Here is a 21,596-nt window from a genome sequence, read left to right as displayed (position 1 = left end):
TACTAAACTGTGATGGAACACAATTTTCAGAGCCCTGATTTGTAGTTAGTTTAGCTACTGTACTGAAAAGGAACCTGGGATTGTTTTTGTTGTTTTCTATAAGTTTGCTCAGGTGTTCAGCTCTAGCAGCTTTTAGCGCCTGCCTGTAGCTGAGCATACTGTCTTTATACGCGATTCTAAATACCTCCAATTTAGTTTTCCTCCATTTTCTCTCCAGATTACGTGCTGTTCTCTTGAGGGCATGTGTATGACTATTATACCAAGATGCAGGTGCTTGGTCTCTAACCTTTTTTAACCGGATAGGGGCAACGGTGTCTAATGTGCTAGTGAGGATAAGGTCTATGTTCTTAGTTATCTCATCAAGATTAATAGTAGTTATGGGTTTAGTGAGAAATTGAGATAAATCAGGCAGGTTATTTATGAATCTGTCCTTAGTGGTTGGAACAATAGTCCTACCAGGTCGATAACGTGGTGCAACACGGCTAATCTGCTCTACCGGTAGTGTGTACAGTATGAGGTAATGGTCTGTGATGTCATCACTCTGAGGTAAAATATCTATATCAGTGACGTCTGCTCCGTGGGATATTATTAAGTCTAGTGTGTGATTAAAGCGATGAGTTGGTCTGGTGACGTTTTGTTTAACCCCAAAAGAGTTTAATAAGTCAACAAATGATAATCCTAGAGCATCGTTTACATCATCTACATGAATATTAAAATCTCCTACAAGCAGCACTTTATCAAAATCGATCAAGAGGTCTGAAAGAAAACAAGCAAACTCTTGAAGAAAATCAGCGTAGGGTCCTGGGGGTCTGTACACGGTGACCAGAGCGAGTTTTCTATGTATGTCTGAAAGTACAACTTTAACCAACAGTTACCAACAGTAACTTTGAAAACAGTGGTCACAGCTCTTTTCAGGTCATTGACCAGCGCCTCCAGTGTAGTTCTGGGCTGATTTCTCACCTTCCTTAGGATCATTGAGACTCCACGAGGTGAGATCTTGCATGGAGCCCCAGTCCGAGGGAGATTGACAGTCATGTTTAGCTTCTTCCATTTTCTAATGATTGCTCCAAGAGTGGACCTTTTTCACCAAGCTGCTTGGCAATTTCCCGTAGCACTTTCCAGCCTTGTGGAGGTGTACAATTTGTCTCTAGTGTCTTTGGACAGCTCTTGGTCTTGGCCATGTTAGTAGTTGGAGTCTTACTGATTGTATGGGGTGGACAGGTGTCTTTATGCAGCTAACGACCTCAAACAGGTGCATCTAATTTAGGATAATAAATGTAGTGGAGGTGGACATTTTAAAGGCAGACTAACAGGTCTTTGAGGGTCAGAATTCTAGCTGATAGACAGGTGTTCAAATACTTATTTGCAGCTGTATCATACAAATAAATAGTTAAAAATCATACATTGTGATTTCTGGATTTTCTTTTTAGATTATGTCTCTCACAGTGGACATGCACCTACGATGACAATTTCAGACCACTCCATGATTTCTAAGTGGGAGAACTTGCAAAATAGCAGGGTGTTCAAATACTTATTTTCCTCACTGTATATATATATATATATATATATATATATATATATATATATATATATATATATATATATATATATATATATATAAATGCAAAACCAAAAATGCTAAATGAAGTGAGGATCATGAATAAAAGTAAACAACCATGAGATGACTTGTGAAACCAACACACTTTCATTTTAAAAAGAGTTTCCACAAACAGGCAATGTGCAGAATGCTGATGAGCTTTATATCACAGCATGCACACATTGTGTTTTATTTAGTACCCATGGAAAGACCCACACATGTCTTCTTAGTCAAAAGAAGTTGAAATGGCTCTGATAAAACAGGCACCACAAACTTAGGGCAGTAATAAAACTTAGTAGCAACGAATTTGCTTTTTTTGATTATTTTAATTACATTAATTAAATTAATAAAATCTGTGCTGTTAAAATGAATTTTCGTTAAAGTGTTATTAACGCATTTATTTAAACAGCCCTAATTTTCATATTCGCTTGATTGCTGCCTACTTAAACAAAAAAGGTTATTATAATAACCTTGTATAATAACCTTCTATTGTCTTGTATAGTCTGTTTTTGTCTTGTCTTGTCTGTTTTGTCTTGTATAGCCTAAGCTAAATGTATAGTGTTGTTTGTACACACATGTCTCTGTGCTCTCTTTGTCAAGGCTCCCAACACCATTTACTACAATAGAGCATTCTCATTAAAAACTACACACAGGTGTGTGATTCACACTGTGCTGGCTTGTTTGTCAAGTGAATTAATTTGTATTTTGCCATTAAAAGGCCAAAACTTCTTACATTTGCATGCATATGTAATATTGAGATGTTATCAATTTCATGTTTTAAAATGCAAATGTAAACAGAGAGTCTTTTAAAAAATCTATCCAGATTAATGTGGAAGTAGCCTTAGTCAATTTACATGTCTTGCATATTGGGGTTGGGTTTCTCTAACATATGTTCCAGTAGAGGAAGTGAAAAGGGGAAGTCAGAAAATGGCGCAGGCGATGGAGTTCATCTTCTTTCTCTATCTGTTATCCTCAGTTGCCGGTAAAGTTATTTTTCTATAAATTTTTCTAACTGATGAGGTTAATGTGTTTGATATAAATTATAGCTTGATATAGCAGAGTGTGTTCAAAATTAATGATCTATTATACATTCTTTTAAATAGCTAATGTTGAAGTTGCCGAAATTCTTCAGACCATTTCCTGTCAATGATGATAGTCAACTGAACTGTGAAATAATAACTAAATGTGAACTCTTAATGGACAAATTACAGTAGAACCAATATACACATCATACAAGACATGAACATGACAGTCCATGAAAAATGTATATTGAAATGTTTTATATATATAATCTGGTTTCTGAGAGTCAGTTGTCATTTCATATTAGCATTGAGGGTTTTTGATGTACAATTTGAAAGAGACATTTATTTAAAGAGGCCAGATTTAAGTCAATTTTACATTTTCTGTACTGTATACATTTTCTGTATAACGATCTGTTTTAAGTAGCATTAAATAAGATCGTTTAGTGTTCTTTTTCTTTTTTTACATTTGGTTTACTCAAACCTACTCGAACTCAAACCTTTTTTTTCCACTGAGGTTACCAAAAAAAGCTTTTTTCCACAACTTCCCTTTCACAATTTACTTGTCAGTGTGTGTGGGAGTGTCAGAGTGTTTTTTTCTTTCTTTTCAGTGCAGTAAGGCTACTGACATTGATTACTGTAATTTTACTCTTTTATTATTGTTTGTGATCCATATAGTACCGAAGAGGTAAGAAAATAGTAAAATATAAAATGTATTTTAATTTGGACTTTTAGTTGCTCTGTAAATACTAATATGTTTAGATTAGATTAGATTCTTTTCAACTTTATTGTCATTACACATGTACAAGTACAAGGCAAAGAAATGCAGTTTGGGTCTAACCAGAGTGAATAGCAGCAAGTGCAGGATATAGTGTTTACATGATTTACATAAATTAAATGGTATTATAAAACTATAAAAAGTAATTTACAGATGTGTATGTACTATGAACATAATATACATATGGCTATTACTATAAACTGAGGTTTACAGAAGAATATGTGCTATAAACAAAATATATGGCTATTACTATAAACAGAAATTTACAGAAGTATATGTACTATGAACATAATATATTGCTATTACTATAAAAAGAAAACAGGTTCCCTGGTGGCCTAGTGGTTAGGATGCAGCGCGCTCACCGCTGTGGCCTAGGTTCGATTCCCGGTCAGGAAACCAACCCCAGCCATTAGGGTTGCACAAGCCAGTGCACTCTTAGTGCCGAATAAATGGGGAGGGTTGCGTTAGGAAGGACATCCAGCTGTCAGGGAATCACCTGCCACGACCCCTTTGGTGGCTCTCTATGCCTCCACTCTCCATAGAGCTCCAGGTTTAACCACGCACACCTGGAGCTCATCATCACTCATGCCTCCACTCTCTCTGAAGCTCCAGGTTTAACGAGGCACACCTGAAGCTCATCAGCACTCCACCCCGCTCCTACATAAACCCCTCACTCACATTCACTCCCTGTTCGTTATTGTTTATGTTGGACTTCCCGTACTGCATGTTTTGGCGTTCCGGTTTTCATACAGGACTTCTCTCATCCGTTTCATCCGGACTCCAGAATCCCGTACCGGCTCGCTTCCCTCCCTGTGCATCTCGGGTCAGCTACGCTTCTCCCAATGCGCTACTTGGACTATCTCTCTCAACCTAAGGACTGCCGTGTGTGTATGTGCGCGTGTGTGTGTGTGTGTGTGTGCGTGTGTATCTCTCTCACGCATGCCATTAAAACCCGAGCGAGCTGTACTCCGGCTTCTGCCTTTTGTTTCGCTCACACCGTGACACCAGCGTAAAAACGTGCCAAATCAAACATGCGGCTCATAAATACGGATGATCTGCTGTGGCGACCCCTAATGGGAGAAACCGATAGAAAGTTTACTATAAACAGAAAACGGGTGGTACTGCCAAACTTACAATGGTAAGTTATGCAGTGGTGAGTAGCAATGCAAAAAAGAGCAAGTGTGCAAATGAGCATAGTTTTGTGTAGACAGTCCATTAGCGCAATTACTGATGCTGAGTCGAATCTCCTCAATTTTGTTCACCAGTGACCAAACACTGGCGAGGAAGATGCCGGGTATAGAGAGCCAGTGTGGAGTTAGCTTTAGCTTAGCTTTCACTCCACCACGCTTCCCCCGACTTTTTTTACGATCTAGACGCCGCCTGCAAAAACATCCGCCAGGCCGGGTAAAGTAAACGGCCTCGGGTGTTCTGCTGATCTCAGGAAGGAGTTGGAGGTTGTCAATAAAACTGTCAGGAAGTCGTAAACCAATATCCAAAAGCTCATGTCGGGTGTACGATGTATAGGCACAGCTGTTCTGCATGAACAGACCCGAGATAAGCAACAGAAATACCGCAAAATTGCAGATTCTGGAGAGACCCTGAGCCTCGTGATGTACTCGCGCCGCCATCTTGGTTTATATAATATATCTAAAAAAATCATTTGAATATCATTTGTATATTTTTTTATTGAATTAAAAAAGTTAAACTTTCAAATGTTCCAGATTCATTACACAAAAGGTAAAATATTTTAAGACGTTTTTTGTTTTCATTTTGATGAACTTTTGATTACAACTTATAGCTTATGAAAAAAAAAGGAGTATTGCAAAACATTTACAGTTTTGAAATGTTCTAAAAAGTATGTTTAGTTTTGCACTAAATACTTTTTTAGCATGTATTACTGCGTAATACTCAAGATTATTGAGCTCCAGGTTACTTCAGCCTTCAGCTTATCTGTATTGTTTAGGTGTTTATCTTCCTCCTCAAAGTACTCCGTAGATTCTTAGTAGTGGCATCTTTGTAAAGTTTTTCAGCATACAGAAGCATGAAGTACTTTAAAATTCCAAAAATGTTAGGAAACTGTGCAAAATGTTAATAAAAACAGAATGCAATGATTCGCAAATACATATGATTCGCAAATACATATTCTACATGTTCTACAATTTAAAATAAGCCAAACAAAAAACATAAAATGTTTAAACTTAGAATATAAACCATTTTAAAGAAAAACATTTTATCTTGAAATTGATGGTTGCAACAGCACATTTACCTGGTACAGGGAAATGTTTAACACGGTGTAGTATCACGTCTTCTGTCTGTATACATCAGGGAACTGAGAAGACCAGTTGCTGGAGTTTTGGAAGAGGAATGTTGTTCCATGTGTGCCTAATACAGGATTCTTGTTGCTCTGGATGTCCATTGTTGTATTTTACCCTTCAGCAATATACCATTGTTCTCAGGTGTTAATGTTTAGCAATAGATTAAATACAAAGGGAGCAGAGTAACCATGACTAACTATATATAATTCTAAAGGTCTTTTAAATCACTGGTTTTCAATGGAAAGCGTATAACGAATGTATTTGCTGAATGTGTGTAAGCAGTACACAACAACAACATGCATAAAAAAATGCACTACTTACATTATTATTGTAATAACGAGTTACAAACACATCCACTGCTGCTAAGCCTGGTTTATTTAGAATATAGTGTTACATAACAAATGAGACCGCGCACTAAAAAAAACTTTATTCAAAGAGGCGGAATCTCGGGTTTAAGTTTACACTATAGAGGAGGTGCCGTGATGTTTGTATTCTGTGTTGTATTTCAAACCTTTTATTTCCAGCCATTAGCATTAAGAAAACAAAATGATTGATGGAAAATGTAGCCGATGATTGCAGGATTCTAACGATATATGGGAGGATTTTATTCCCCACGTGGTTAGTCATAGTTTCGTGCACACAAACCAGGAAGTGGTTGCAGCTCCACAAACAGCTGTTTTCAGCTCGTGCTAACTGGGCTTTTAAAATAAATAAATAAATAAATAAATAAATAAATAAATAAATAAATAAATAAATATAAAATGGAAATGCAAAAAGCAGCGATGTGAAAAATATTTTGGGGGGCGGAATAACAACAGAGACATGGATATATGCATGTAAATGGAAAATCTGAGCCTATTTTACATCTGTAAGTTACAATATATCTCCCTTTACAGTTTTATATGACGGTATAGGTTTTATTACTCCTTACCTGTTAGTGGGATTTCTGGGCGTGGTGACTTCCACACAGTCTGTCTATTCGTGGTGATATAGTGGTACATAGTGACAGCCTCATATCATTCTCTGGTTCTAGCCTTGCCCTGTACTTGTTCTTTTCTTGGAAAAACCGCTCTCACAAAGGTATGTAGTTGAAAAGGGTAAAAGACACCTCAATGCTTTTACTGTAAGCTCTGGAAATTCTGTCTGGCAACTTATCCAGAACGTATTATTAGCACACTGTATTGAATGACATAAATGGAGAAAACCCAATAGTGCTAATTTAAGTTCGTAGATGCAAAGTGCCATGGTTTAAAAAAAATAATTGTATTATTCACTAAAACATACTGCCAAACACTGTGTCAGTTTATCCTGTGTCAGTTTGAATATTTTAGATATTTTCATTAAATTCAGTTTTCCCACTAATGTGCTAATATTCTGGAAATGTTTGGAAAAATAAATTATGGAAAAAAAGTGATTTTAAGAGTGAAATTATGTAGGATGTCACGGACCACATGCAATGCCGCCGGTGAAAACTGTCTAAAAACGTCTCCAGGTTACGTATGTAACCCTAGTTCCCTGAGGGAACGAGACGCTGCGTCAAAACGCTTTGGGAACGTGTTTCGACGCAGCTCGAGTTCCTGAAAGGGAACGTCTCCAGGTTACGTATGTAACCCTAGTTCCCTGAGGGAACAAGACGCTGTGTCGAAACGCGTTCCCAAAGTGTTCGACGCAGCTCGAGTTCCTAAAAGGGAACCCCTGTTTTAGGCGAACATCCCACTTTTCAAAATATGTATGTTTTATTCAAAACGCTCGGTTACATTGGTGGCAGCGGTTTGTTTTGCTTCTTGACTTTCGTATAGCGTGAGTGTTTCTTTGGTTGTTTATATCTTCCTTTACAGTTTTATACGATGTTATAGGTTTTATTGCCCGCCTGTTTTTATAAGAAAATCTTTCTTTCGGCTTCTCCCATCAGGGGTCACCACAGTGGATCATTCGCATGTTTGATTTGGCACGTTTTTACGCTGGATGCCCTTCCTAACGCAACCCTTCCTAACGCAATAAGCGTGAGTGTTTCTTCGGCTGTTTAATAAACTTAGCTCAGTTACAAAGTTGGGAGCTAGTTAGATTGCGTGCGTTTGCACCTCGTGGTCAAGATGATGTCTAAAGAGGATGATTACTACGTGAGACGACACCACGTGGGGAATTATGGGCACGTCAGGATCGAGTTGCCCCCGCTGTTCTCAGGCGATGATAAGCAGAGTTCAACGTGCTGGGCACGCCAGTTTGAGGTTGCTGTAAAAGCGCATACGGATTGAGACGGAGCATCCTCTTATGATTACGAACTAGCGAGGATTTTACCGACGTGCTTAAGCCATGCAGCCTTACTACTCTGTAACACTCTTCCCACTACCATCCAGGCTGATTACAAAGCTGTGAAGGACAGACTAAAATAGTTGTTTGGACAGAAACAGTTCATGGATCGGTTTAAAGCTAGTTTATCGGCATGCGCTGCGCGGGAAAGCTTAGAGATTTATGCTGCGGAGGTTAGTAGACTGGTGGATGAGGCTTTTTTTCTGATTATGGAGATGCTGCACAGAGTGAGGACAAATTTCGTCATTTTCTTGCTGGAATTGACCCGGTGCTGAGAGCAAAGTGCCATGAACAGGGAGCATCTGATTTGGAGGAGGCATTAATAATAGCAGACCGGTGTGAGAATGCCAGTGACGCTTTGAAAAATGATTGTTTTCCTATTAATGGGTCTTCCGTTTGTAAATTCTGGTTCAATTGCTGCTGTTCAACCTCTTGCTAATAATGGTGGGCAGTATAGAGCAGTAGAGAGGTTCTGAGGATCTAAGGACATGAGGCAGATGAGGATGGAGTTGAAATATGTGGGGAGGAAAATCGAAAGTTGCGAAGTAGACTGGCCTTTGGCAGCATGGAAGAGTGCAGTGGAGCTTACTCGCAGTCAAGTCTACATGTAGGTGCAACTGTGGCGGCCATGGGTGTCAGTCACAAGGGTCTTATGACTCGCAAAGAGTAAAGGAGTCGTTAAACTGATAAACGAGGCTTCGGCACAGCAAGGAACTAGATGCACAATATCATGTATGAAGGGACAAGTCTTTGTTTTGATACCCAGTGAGGCGCAGTCCTAGTCCAAGTCCTCAGAGTTTTGGTGGGCACATACATGATTCTAAGACGTGTGGCGTGCGTTTCATATCTCCCAGTATAGAAGACTGGCAGAGCCAGCCGGGAAACTAATTGTCGCTGATGTTGGGGCCCAAACACCAGCTGATCTGCCCACGGGCATACAGACTAACTCTATGAATGGTAACCTTTCCAGATCTAAAGACATTTGCATTATTACCACTGATGCAGTGCCAATGATTTCATATGTGTGAGGGGTGATTGAAGGCATGGCAGTTTCAATGTCAGTGGACTCTGGTTTGAGTGTATCGCTTATGATTGCAGGCTTTCGCATGTCTCTTCCAGCACTTCGCAACCGGCTATTGAAAAAGGACTATGTAGCAGCCCATGCTGTAAATGGTCAGATCCTTGACACACTGGGCAACATTACAGTTAACTTTCAACTTGGGACTAAATCATGGCAGCATTTATTTCATGTGCTAGGGGAAACCACTCAGTCCGTTTTGTTGGGCTAGTATTTTCTCTTGAGGAACAATGCTGTACTGGACACCAGCTGTGCAATGTTAAGGCTTGGGACATTTCTGTGCAACTCTTTACCAACAATGACTTTATTCCACTGTGTTGTAATGTTTCTATAGGCAAAACTATGACCATGAAACAGGACAGGACATTTCATTGCAACTGGACTGCACCTGGGTGAGTTTTACAGAGTAAATGAATCTGAGCTTATGCCTCTTCATCAATGCTCATTGAACTCAGTTGCAGCAGCCACGTCACAGGTGCCACCTTCAGTGTCCTTGGATGACTCACCTGTCACTGCCTCGCAAAGAGCTGCACTTTCTGCATTGTTGTTAGGACACAATATGATCTTCAGCGCATCCGAAGGAAGTGTTAGGAAGTGTAATCTTGTGAAACATCGCATTAGAACAGGAGACCAAGCTCCCATTAAACAACGTGCATACCGTGCCTCACCTGAGAAAAGAGCTGAAATTGATAGACCAGTCACTGCTCTGCTGGCAGATGGTGTTATTGAGGAGAGCTGTAGTTCCTGGGCCTCACCTGTGGTGCTTGAGAAAAATAAATGTGGTGCATGGAGGTTTTGTGTGGATTACAGACACTTGAACAGTGTTACAGTTAAAGACTCTTATCCTCTGCCCCGTGTGGATGACATGCTGGACGCATTGGTGGGTTCAGCACATTAGACTTTTCTTTCCCTATGGCTTTTGCCAAGTTAAAGTTGCTGAAGAGGACAGAGAGAAAACTGCCTTTACAACTGGCCGTGGACTCTTCCAAAGGCGGGCTATGCCGATGGGTCTCTCTAACTCTCCAGCGACATTCCAACGCTTGATGGAGCTTGTTCTGAGAGGTCTTCCATGGCACATCTGCATGGTGTATGTTTTAATTTACAGCAAAACATTTAAAGAACATCTGTCTAATTTAAAGGAAGTGTTTACAGGAATTGGGTCAGCAGGTTTGAAATTATATCCAAAAAAAATGCCACTTGGCTGGAGACCATGTGGTCATCCTGGGCCATGTTGTGTCCCAGAATGGACTTCAGCCAGACCCACGTAATACGGAAAAGGTGAGAAACTGGCCTACACCCAAGTCTCCTTTTGAAGTCAGAGCTTTTGTTCGACTTTGCTCCTACTACAAACAATTCGTAAAAGATTTTTCGAACATGCAGCTCCGCTTAACCTTAAACTTGTGGGCAAAAATGCAACTTTTGACTGAACGAAAGAGTGTGAACTATCATTTAATTATCTGAAAGATGTGTTAACCTCTGCCCCAGTTGTGACACTGCCTGATTTTAATATGCCTTGCAGAGTCTACACTGATGCTGCAAAATATGCTGTCGGTGCAGTGCTGGCACAAGAAAAATGGGCTTGAACATGTGGTAACATATGCCAGCCAGGCATTAAACCCTACACAGAGGCACTAGTCTACTTTTGTTTGCGAGTTATGGGCAATTGTGTGGGCAGTAAGAGAATTCAAACACTATATCGGACTTTCATTATTTATCATTATCACCGACCACCGTCCTTTTTTGGCCCTTCGACAGATGGACATTGATGATGATCCGACCGGTAGGAGGAGAATGTTCAATGCAGGAAATGTATATCCATGGCACTTCATCTATAACTTATTATCTTTTTAAGCAATATCAGCTTTGATGATTGACAGTAAAGCTCAAAGTGTCTTCTTTCCAAAGATATCTAAATTGTGTATGTAGTACATTTTTGTCAGGAAATGTTAACATTTAAATTTAGGTAGGGCATTTCAGCTGTGAGTCCTAAAATTTGGGCTGGGTTGGGTGCGGAGGGATTTGGTGTTTGTAGAAGTTTCATTTTCTAATTTCATGTATTTATGTATGAAGAAATAAATAAATTCAATTCAGGAAATTTATATTAACAGTACAGTAAAACCCTCTTGTATGGGCAACTAAGAGTAAAATAGTAAAACTAATCGCAAAATCTTTCCTTATTTCTCGAGCAAATTTCAAGGGCACAAGCAAACCCACGAGGCCGGTTCCCTGTTTTCATCTGAGGGTCGCATCAGTCGCGTAGTTTATGACGTATCACTCAGTTGCTCTCGTTGTTCAGTGCAGCAAAATCATTTTTAGCGTTATATATTTATTTCACAAAAAAATCTTGAAAAATGTTTTCCAAGAAAATCAGTGATGGTGCTGTGAAAACTAAAGTAAATAGAATTACCATGGAAACCAAGAAGGTTACGAGCATGATCCGCATCTCACACTTGCAATCAACCACTACCACATGGGTCAGTGTTAAATTACTGTATGTTTACATTACAGTAATTTGCGGTGTATTTGTTTGTTAAAATAGGCTAAAAATACTTTTTAAGTGCAGAAATAAGCGATCGAATGAGGTTTCGGAACGAATTAAATCGCTTTTACATTCATTCCTATGGGGAAAATTAGTTCGAACTAGATCGATCCAATATGGCGGCGCAGCAGTAGCTCGCAGCGGCCGCTCCGGACCCAAAATTGTGCTACTTTCACTTTGTAGCCCGCCTTACGCAACACATGGACATCGGAGCAACCGGTGTCCCTGTGTACCACTCAAAAAACTCAAAGAACCCAGAAAAACCCCCAATAACACAATAAATGATGATCTGCGGTAGAAGCTACCCAACCTCGGGGTGCTTCAAGAACCAGGCCTCCAGACCTTGGCGACGCCTGCGGCGGATGGACGGAGGAGGGGGAATCGAAAGCGCTGCACGAGGAAGTGGAAGCACGGTGCCCGTCTGTGTGTTTACATCAACACAGAATGGTGTAAGAACTCTGTGCTTGTTTCCACCTACTGCTCATCGCTGTTGAAGTTTATGGTTGTAAGATGGAGACCTTTTTATTTACCCCGGAAATTCACCACCGCTATTGTGCTCGGAGTGTACATACCACCTAGTGCTAATGCTAAGGAAGCGCTCGACGTACTCTACGGGACCATTAGCAAACTACAAAACACACACCCTGACGGATTGTTTATTGTCACCGGAGATTTCAACCATGCACATCTCAGGACTGTGCATCCTAAATTTCTTCAGAATGTGCACTTTGCAACCAGAGGAGAAAACACGCTGGATGTTGTTTATACAACTATGCAGATGACGTCTGTGAAGAATGTACCTGAGGCACTGATTTAAACTAAATCCTGAGACCCAAAATAAAGCCTAAATAAGCATGGTGGTGGTGGACCATTTTAGTTATTCCTGCTATAGCTTATTATTAAATGTCCCCTTCTGACAGAAGATTCATCCTAAACAGCACCCTCACTTACAACATGATGACAGAAATGAATTTAACAATTTGGCTTTCAGCTACACTTGTTGACTGCCAACCTTATAAACAGCTCTTAAAATAATTTAGTCTTGACCTCTCTACAGTTCCATAGATATCACTCGCTTGCCTTTCCCAACCTCTGCCATTTCCAGTGGTGTTCCTCCACTACGAACGGGAATGGGTGGCTATGTTGATTGGGATCATCCACATCGGGCCTCTTCTAAAGATGTGTTCTATGTCACCCGTCCCCCGCTGGCCCGGTCCAGTCCTGCGTACTGTACAAGCAGCTCAGATATCACCGACCCAGACGCAAAGGTAAGCTTGCAAGGTAAATATAGCTGAACTGAATGGCTGGAGAAGCAAAGCATACGATAATGGCCCATGTTAATGAGTAATGCTTTACTGTGGTGAAAAGCTGTTTGGTTCAAAATCTCATTTGAATGGCAGCTTGCTCGTCAGCACACCTTTCCCCCCTCTCCATCTTTGCTGAGGGACTTTGGGTTCCTTTTGATCCGGTGGGAAGATGAAGCGCTACAGGCCTGCTTACTGCATGGTTCAAAATGCCACCCAAGCATGGCGAAAGAGGGCAACACGATGATGTGGGTGCTGTTAATACATACAAACGTGACTGTCTCTACATGTGGTGTGTCTTGGATTTTTGGATTTATCCGAATCAGAACTAGTTGCGCCAAAGTGTAGATAAATTCAGTTCAGATTTTGTAGCACACATTTAAAGGAGCACGTAACTTCCCCCACCCATAGGTTCTGACTGTTAATGAAAGTATTTCTATGATGGACCTCCAGGACTCAAGAATGAACAGCGTCTCTAACCTGCAGTCTGTGGGGGACATGCTCAACTCTCCCCAGGCCTCACTTGCTGGGTTCGGTGGCCTTGGTGGTGCTGGAGGAGGCCTCGGAGGTCAGCTGCGTGCAGGCGGAGGGCGGATGTCAGCCGGCTCGGGTGGTTCCAGCGTGTCCGGCGGCCTGCGACTAAGCCAGTTGAGCCAGATGGGGACCACCACTGATTCGCTGTCCCAGCAGCAGCAGCAGCTGGCTGCCACACTCCGCTACCCACTCTCTTTCCAGAACCCACTGTTCCACATGGCCGCTGACGGACCTCAAATCCAGCGCCAGCATAGTCGTGCTCCGGTGCCTCCACCCCTCCGGCTGGCCCCGGAACCAGACTCCTCCCACCCTGCCTACTTGCCGGAGTTTGCCCGTGGCGCCTTCTCCCGTAGCGAAGACCTATCAACGCTTAGACCCGGACCGCACCTCGGCCAGCCCAGCATTGTCCACTCCCACAACTACAGTGATGAATAGACCATCTTAGAGACCATCACTACACGCTCCAACCAGAAGCCGTGGATGACCGCTAAGGTGCGTGCGCTGCTAAAAACAAGAGACTCTGCCTTCAGAGCATGGGACAAGCTGGCCCTAAAGACAGCAAGGGCCAAACTGTCCCGTGCCATCAGAGAGGCGAAGCGCGCACACGCCAAGAGAATCCACGGCCACTTCCAAGACAGCGGAGACACCCGGCGCATGTGGCAGGGCATCCAGGTGATCACGAACTACAAGACGACATCACCTGCTTGTGACCGTGACGCCTCACTCCCAGATGCGCTGAATGACTTCTACACCTGGTTCGAGGTGCAGAACAACATGGTGGCAAGGAAGACCATCCCTCCTCCCAGTGACCAGGTGCTCTGTCTAACCACAGCTGAAGTGAGAAAAACTATGCAGAGTTAACCCACGGAAGTCTGCTGGACCAGACAACATTCCTGGCAGAGTGCTCAGGGAATGTGCACAACAGCTAGCAGATGTCTTCACCGACATCTTCAACATCTCCCTGAGCAGCGCCATTGTTCCCACGTGCCTCAAGATGACGACCATCGTTCCGGTGACGAAGAAGTCTACTGTCTCCTGCCTAAATGACTATCGTCCTGTCACGCTCACACCCATCGTGATGAAGTGCTTCAAGAGGCTAGTCATGAAGCACATCAAGACCCAGCTTTCACCCGCACTAGACCCCATGCAGTTTGCATATCGCCCAAACCGGTCCATGGACAATGCCATCTCCACAACCCTCCATCTGGCCCTCACCCACCTGGACAACAAGGACTCTTATGTACGGATGCTGTTCATAGACTTCAGCCCAGCATTCAACACAATCATCCCTCAGCACCTGATTGAGAAGCTGAACCTACTGGGCCTGAACACCTCTCTCTGTAACTGGACTGGACTTCCTGACTGGGAGACCTCAGTCAGTCTGGATCGGAAACAACATTTTCAGCACCACCACACTGAGCACTGGGGCACCTCAGGGCTGTGTGCTCAGTCCACTGCTGTTCTCTCTGCTGACTCAAGAGCACCAAATTCCTTGGTGTTCACTTGGCGGATAATCTCACCTGGTCAATTAACACCAGCTCCCTCACCAAAAAAGCCCAGCAGCATCTCTACTTCTTGAGAAGGCTAAGGAAAGCTCATCTCCCTCCCCATATCCTGACCATGTTCTACAGAGGGACCATTGAGGGCATCTTGAGCAGCTGCATCACTGCCTGGTTTGGGAACTGCACCGTCTCGGATCGCAAGACCCTACAGAGGATAGTGGGGACAGCTGAGAAGATCATCGGAGTCTCTCTCCCCTCTATCATGCACATTAACACCACACGCTGCATCCGCAAAGCCAACAGCATTGTGGATGACCACCCACACCCGTCACACACACTTTTCACTCTCCTACTATCAGAAAAGCGGTTCCGAAGCATTCGGGCCGCCACATTCAAACTGTGTAACAGTTTCTTTCCTCAAGCCATCAGGATTCTCAACAAAGAACTGAACTGAACTCTCACACACACACACACAACTGTGTGACTGATCTGTACAAACCAGACTCAACACACACTCATACTCACTTCACACACCCATGACTTAAGTACCACCCACATTACATCACCTCATTACCATAAACTTTTTACCGTAATTTCCAGACTATAAAGCGCACCGTTATATAAGCCGCAATTTTACAAATATTTTTATTTTTAACATAAATAAGCCGCACCTGTGTATATATATGTCTACACTGAAACTAATGAACTTTACACAGGCTTTACCGAAAGAGAGTGTCTGTTACACGGTGTAACGGGTGAAATATGTTGTGGCTTCATTAAGAGCAGAGCGGCATTTTGGGAACAGCATGTCACTGCATTCTTCCGGTATTACTGCGTGTGTGTGCGTGTGCGACTGAGGATTATGTGCTCATTATTTTCTGATGCTCAAAAAGCACAAGTTTTGGAAACCTGTCTGTGCTTATATGATTTCATTTGCAACTGGAGTTAGCGAGCTCTCCCTTCACCCAGACTCAACGCGCTACAACGGCTTGTATCTAAACAGTAGCCGACCAAGTAAGTAATTGTTCACTGTCTTCCTCCTTCCTTTCACAACTACTGTATTTCTGTCTGGAGTTTATCTTTTGGCATTGTCGTGCGTTTAAAAATCAACACCGGTGAAAGTCGTGCGGTGAGCCGTGCAGCTCAGAACACAGGTGAGGTGCGTTTTTTTTGTTTCCGTTATGTTATGTCGCTCATTTTTTTGGCTTGAAGTGTGTGAAACCGGGAAAAACCCAGGAAAAATCCATAAATTAGCCACTTCGTTGTTTAAGCCGCGGGGTTCCAAACGTGGGAAAAAAGTAGATGCTTATAGTCCGAAAAATACGGTAAATGCTTTCTTTGCACATCTTTTCTGAACTGCTGCTATATTGCTCGTTTGCACAACGTTTTTGTTTACATTTTATACTGTTCAATTTTGTTCACTTTGTCTTGTCACAACAGGTTTACTGGCGGAGCTATTTTGTGTTTTGTGTTTTGTCCTGCACTGTCCTGTGTTGTGTTTGCACTGTCTTGTGTTGTCTTGAACTGTCTTGTGTTGTCTTTGCACTGTTTGCACCGGGTTGCACACATGCACTTTATGTGGCGAGGACACTTACTAGTCCTTAGCCCTGTGTTTTCTGTTTCTGTGATTATTGTTGTATGTAGCATCAGGTTTCTGGAGGAACGTTGTTTCATTTCACTGTGTACTGTGTCAGCTATATATGTTTGATATGACAATAAAAGCTTCTTGACTTGACTTCTTGACTTGACTAGAGAGCAGCGGAACTCACCATTGGAAATAAACTCCCAGCCTTTTGTAGCTGAAATAAATGGCTGAAATTTTTTTTTTTAATTTTATGAAAATACTTTATATATGTAAATATTTATAGAATACATACACTTCTGCACACACGTTAATAAATATAACTTTCTAATGCCTTATTATTATTATAGTCCTTATTAATATTCCCTTTTTTTCCCTTTTCTCTTTACTGTTTAATATTGATTATTATTTCATATTTTCTGTAGTTTGTCTTCAGCTTCACTTAAGAATTTCAACTGTTACTGACATCTATACATATGACAAATGAAACTTGAAACATTCCCCTATTTCAAATGATTATTTTTTTGTACATGGACTTGCCATTGCATGGTTACTTGTACATATTGGATGGATTAACATGTTTTTTTATTTTTTTTGATTATTGTGGAAAAGGTCTTTAGAGATAACTAAACAGTTTATTTTTGCTTGTCTTACAGCCACTGATGTTTTTAAGCTGGTTAACAGCTCTGTTCAACTGGATATACAAAAGGAAGCTCCTAAAGATGTCTCTGTTAAATGGACATTTAACATAAATAGAACTATTGTGCGGAACATTGGAACTTTGTCCAAAAATTATAAAGACAAAGCGGAGTTCAATACAAAAACTTTCAGTCTGACATTGAAGAACTTACAGAAGAATGATAGTGGAATCTATGCCGCAGATGCAGAAAATGATGATATAACCACAAATGTGGCAAAGTACCAATTATGTGTGTTGGGTGAGTTTTATAGCCAACAAACGTATACAATAATTTTATTCAGTAAATGTTTTTATTTCCAAAAAATAAATGTGTTTTGCTTATATGCAAATTTTCCATTGAGTAGGACAGTAATGTATCTGCATGTGTGTATCTCAGATCCAGTGGAGAAACCTGTCCTCATTGTCTCTCACCAGCAAATTAATGGCACCTGTAATGCAACTTTCATCTGTAAAGCTCAGTATTTTTCAGTTATCTCTAACTGCTACAATGATCAGTGTGATAACAAAACAGAGAAAGAATCTGGAAACTTCCTGCTTTCAGTGTATAGCAGAAATGGCTCCATTGTTTGTAATCATAGCAACCCAGCCAGCTGGGAAACTGCCACTGTGGAGATTAAACATGTGATACAACTCTGCCTTTCTAAAGGTATGAGCACACATACATAACATTATTTTACACACCATACTCACATTTGCACATATACAACATTCTTATTCAATATTATTTTTATTGAAAGCATCATATGCAATGCATTGTATTTTGATCTTAATGATAATTTGTTTCCATAGAAGACAAAGAACCATCCGCTGGGCCTCCATTAAATAATACTGTAATCCCGTTAATCTCTGTAGCCACAGTTACTGGTCTTGTCATTGGTATCGTCATTTTTCTTTACAAGAAAAATGATAGGACAACAGGTAATTACATTTTTACATTTTTATCTATTTTTATTTAAGAATAAGTTTATATGAATTATTATAATTACAATGAGTAACACATTCTTACATATTAATAGTGGAAATTGTCTTTGTTGCTATTGTGTTGTTTTTGTAAGAATGTATTTATGAAAATCTGTATTGACAGATAAAATTATTTTCTTTTCTTTTTAGTTTTTTTTTTTTACAATATGATTTAATGACAATTTTAATGGTATCTTTTTCTATGAATATAATCTTTCAATTTATAACTGCTTTATCTCTCTTTCGTAAGTATCAAATTAAAGGAAAATACATTTGAGTAATGAAATTATTTGAACCTCAAAAATATGTATATTTGCATATAGAAAATGCTAAAGCTTTTAGTTTTATTAGTTAAAATTTAGCTTACTTAATTTGTCCTGAAATGGGTCAATTTGCTTAAATCCATTTTATTCCCATAACAATTTTGTGCATATTTACATCCCCAATCGCAATATTGTACATAAAAAACAGAATGCAATGATTTGCCAATCTCATAATCCCATATTTTATTCACAATAGAACTAAAAAACATATCAAGTGTTTAAACTGAGTAAATTTACCATCTTAAGAAAGAATAAGATCATTGTGAAATTGATGTCTAAAATAAGTTGGCACTGAGGCAACCAAGGGCTGGAATGAAAGTGGTGCTAATAAGGAAGATATCTCTGTGCACAAGGGACAAGGCCGATATGCATTTTTGGATGCCCATGATCTTCGGGTACTCAGATGACACTTAAGAACTGTAAAAACAGCCATGATTCTGTGAGCGACAGCACTGTATGGGCTCAGGAATACTTCCAAAAATCACTCTGTGAACACAGTTCACCAAGCCATTCAATGTGTTAAAGCTTTATCATGCAAAGAAAAGCCATATGTGAACATGATCGAGATTCGTGTTATTGGATCCAAATTTCCCTATTTTTTTGAGTTACTCAGCATGACTGCCTCTGTCTGGCTCCGTCTCCATCGCAAAAGAGGCAGAGAATTATGGGTAATGCTGACAGAAATGCCAAAGGTAATCTTTTTTCAGCATTTTTATCAGAGAATAAGGCAGAAAATATAGGGTTAGTGTAAGGGTTGGGGTTATATTGTAATAATGTGTGTGTCTCTGATTAATGCAGTCTCCTTAATTAACTGGGAGAATATATTTACTGTTTTTTGACTGGAAGGAACCACTGACGATGATTTATAATAGTGAGTAGATTACCAAATAAATTCAATAAAAACAAGGATAAAATCTTCTGCTCAAATGTTGAGTAATAGTGCTTAGGGTTAAAAAAAATCAATAACAAACAAGAAAAACAATACAATGTCTGTGGTATCCAGTGGCATAAAAAAACACAAAAAGTTGAAAGGGAAATTCATGTCTATGAACAAGAATCAATAGATTACATTTTGTGACTATATCACAAAATGCTGTGAGACTGAGCTGGAAAGAAATATCCAGGTTTTGGAGTAGCATATGCTTGGATTAAGATGACCTCTTTTTCAAAGAAGGCCTTACATATTTCAGCAGGACAAAGCTAACTGCATACTGCATCTATGACAAAAGCATGGATTTGTAGAAGAGCCCAGGTGCTGAACTGGCTGACTGAACTGACTGAGGTCTACAACTTTGACCAATTAAAAATATTTGCTGCATCTTAAAAAATATGAGCAGTTAGAATAATATATCAGGCATAAATGGGACAACATTCCTCTCCCAAAACCCTGCAACTGGTTTCCTCAGGTTTCAGACATTTATAGACTGTTGTTAAAAGAGGGAACTCTACACTGTGGTAAACATGATCCAGTCCCAACTTTTTTGAGATGTGTTGCTGCCATCAATTAAAAAATTACCTTTATTTTTTTTCTAAAATGGTAGGGTTTTTTTTCAGTTAAAACATTTGATATGTTTTCTACGATCTATTGTAAATAGAATATGGTGTAGGAAAGCGTTCTGTTCAGGAAAGGAAGAACATTGGGGTTTCAACAAGGTTTGGCAGAACCAGATTTATTGTCTCCTCGATTCACAAACCAGCGCTTGGCCCCGCCATCGCTGCCACATATGGTTTTATAAGAATTGCAAATAATTGCATTCTGTTATTATGAACAACATTTTACATTTAACACAGCATATAATTTTTTTTGGAATTGGGGTTGTACATCCCCAAAGTAATCTGATGGATTTTACACTTTACACTGTGGAAAAATAATATGCAGCTACTGTATAAACTGTAGAGTCTTTTAGATATGTAGTATCAAGAAGTTGACCTGTTCTATCTTAATATGTACTTTACAAATAATTCACACATTATTTTTTTACATAATATCAATGCAAATGTGTAAATTATTAGTGTTTTAATCTAATGTGGATTAAATTTAGACATAATCTTTAATATGTGTAGTTTATAAGGAATCATTTAGTGACTTTGGTATGACTCATCAGGTGTTGGGTGATAAACTGATTTTCAAAATTGTGACAATGTTTTGTATAAAATATAAACCATTTTATTTCCAAACTTCCTAGAACCTGACAACACAGTCTATGAAGCGGTTCAGGTGACCTTTTAATAATTGAAATCTTTTTCACATAATTTACATATTATTTGCATTTAAAGACCAGAGCATATGGTGTATATAACAGTGTGGTTAAACCATGTCTGCAGGGGGGAAATAAAACAGAGACAATTGAGATGTCAGAAAAGCATGAAAATCCTGGTACTGTTTACTGTACTGTTGGGATGCCAGCCAATGCTTGTAGTAGTGATGAGAGCACTGTAAGCACTGAACTTCCTGGTAACAAGGTAAATGCCAGAAAATAATTATTTTAGGTTTACAAAATTATAACATTGATTTTGTATAAAATATATTATATGTTACTTGTAAATAATGAATTTTGTCAAATATTTATTTTAATAACTCATCCTAGAACTCTAGTAAGGCGGTCTGTTATAAATGTAGATAGAGATATATGGAGCTATACTTTTTAAAATGCTTCTGTAGAATACATTCTACTAATTAACTAATTATACTAATTAACTAATCAACTCACTAACTTACTAAACAAATCAGTTCCTCTGGTAATCATATATAGTAATGTATTAATCCTTCTTATGTAAAATTTTTTTTTTTTTTAGTTCAATAACAATTATTTTTATCCTCTAAATTTGCTTCTATCTAATTGTTCTGGTTCAATTAAACATCTTTACTGGCAAATATTTTCGCAAATATATATATATATATAAGCCATCCAAAATATTTTTTCCCAGGCCATTTTATTTGCAAGCAACAACCTAAATGTTCAATTTTGAATCAATCAATATTGATTTATTTTTAGAATGCACCTACAATTAAGACACCTGCCAGTCAGGTACACCATAGAAAAACCCGAGTTGT

The 21,596-nt window shown here is 39.7% G+C and overlaps 2 protein-coding genes across 4 annotated transcripts in view; both read left to right on the top strand.

Moving 5' to 3' along the window:
• The first annotated feature begins 2,524 nt into the window (after positions 1-2,524).
• Positions 2,525-21,596, top strand: part of LOC124402816 — a 20,552-nt gene continuing 1,480 nt past the window's right edge. Inside the window, exons 1-6 of the mRNA XM_046876085.1 lie at positions 2,525-2,579; positions 17,215-17,496; positions 17,635-17,904; positions 18,048-18,176; positions 20,728-20,759; positions 20,867-21,004. Of these exons, the coding sequence (XP_046732041.1) occupies positions 2,525-2,579; positions 17,215-17,496; positions 17,635-17,904; positions 18,048-18,176; positions 20,728-20,759; positions 20,867-21,004 (906 nt within the window). The remainder of the gene's footprint in view (positions 2,580-17,214; positions 17,497-17,634; positions 17,905-18,047; positions 18,177-20,727; positions 20,760-20,866; positions 21,005-21,596) is intronic.
• LOC124402820 (ras/Rap GTPase-activating protein SynGAP-like) lies at positions 12,663-14,056 on the top strand. Of its 3 annotated transcripts, none has more exons than XM_046876092.1 (2): positions 12,663-12,904; positions 13,457-14,056. In XM_046876092.1, exons 1-2 carry the CDS (start codon positions 12,767-12,769, stop codon positions 13,907-13,909), a joined length of 591 nt encoding a protein of 196 aa, XP_046732048.1. In that variant the 5' UTR covers positions 12,663-12,766; the 3' UTR covers positions 13,910-14,056. The 3 variants fall into 3 exon arrangements, with proteins under 3 accessions (XP_046732048.1, XP_046732047.1, XP_046732049.1); XM_046876091.1 differs by having other exon boundaries at positions 13,394-14,056; XM_046876093.1 differs by having other exon boundaries at positions 12,663-13,188; positions 13,394-14,056.

This window comes from Silurus meridionalis, chromosome 20, assembly GCF_014805685.1.
Source record: "Silurus meridionalis isolate SWU-2019-XX chromosome 20, ASM1480568v1, whole genome shotgun sequence".
Lineage (NCBI taxonomy): Eukaryota > Metazoa > Chordata > Actinopteri > Siluriformes > Siluridae > Silurus > Silurus meridionalis.
This window is presented reverse-complemented; position numbering and strand designations above follow the sequence as displayed.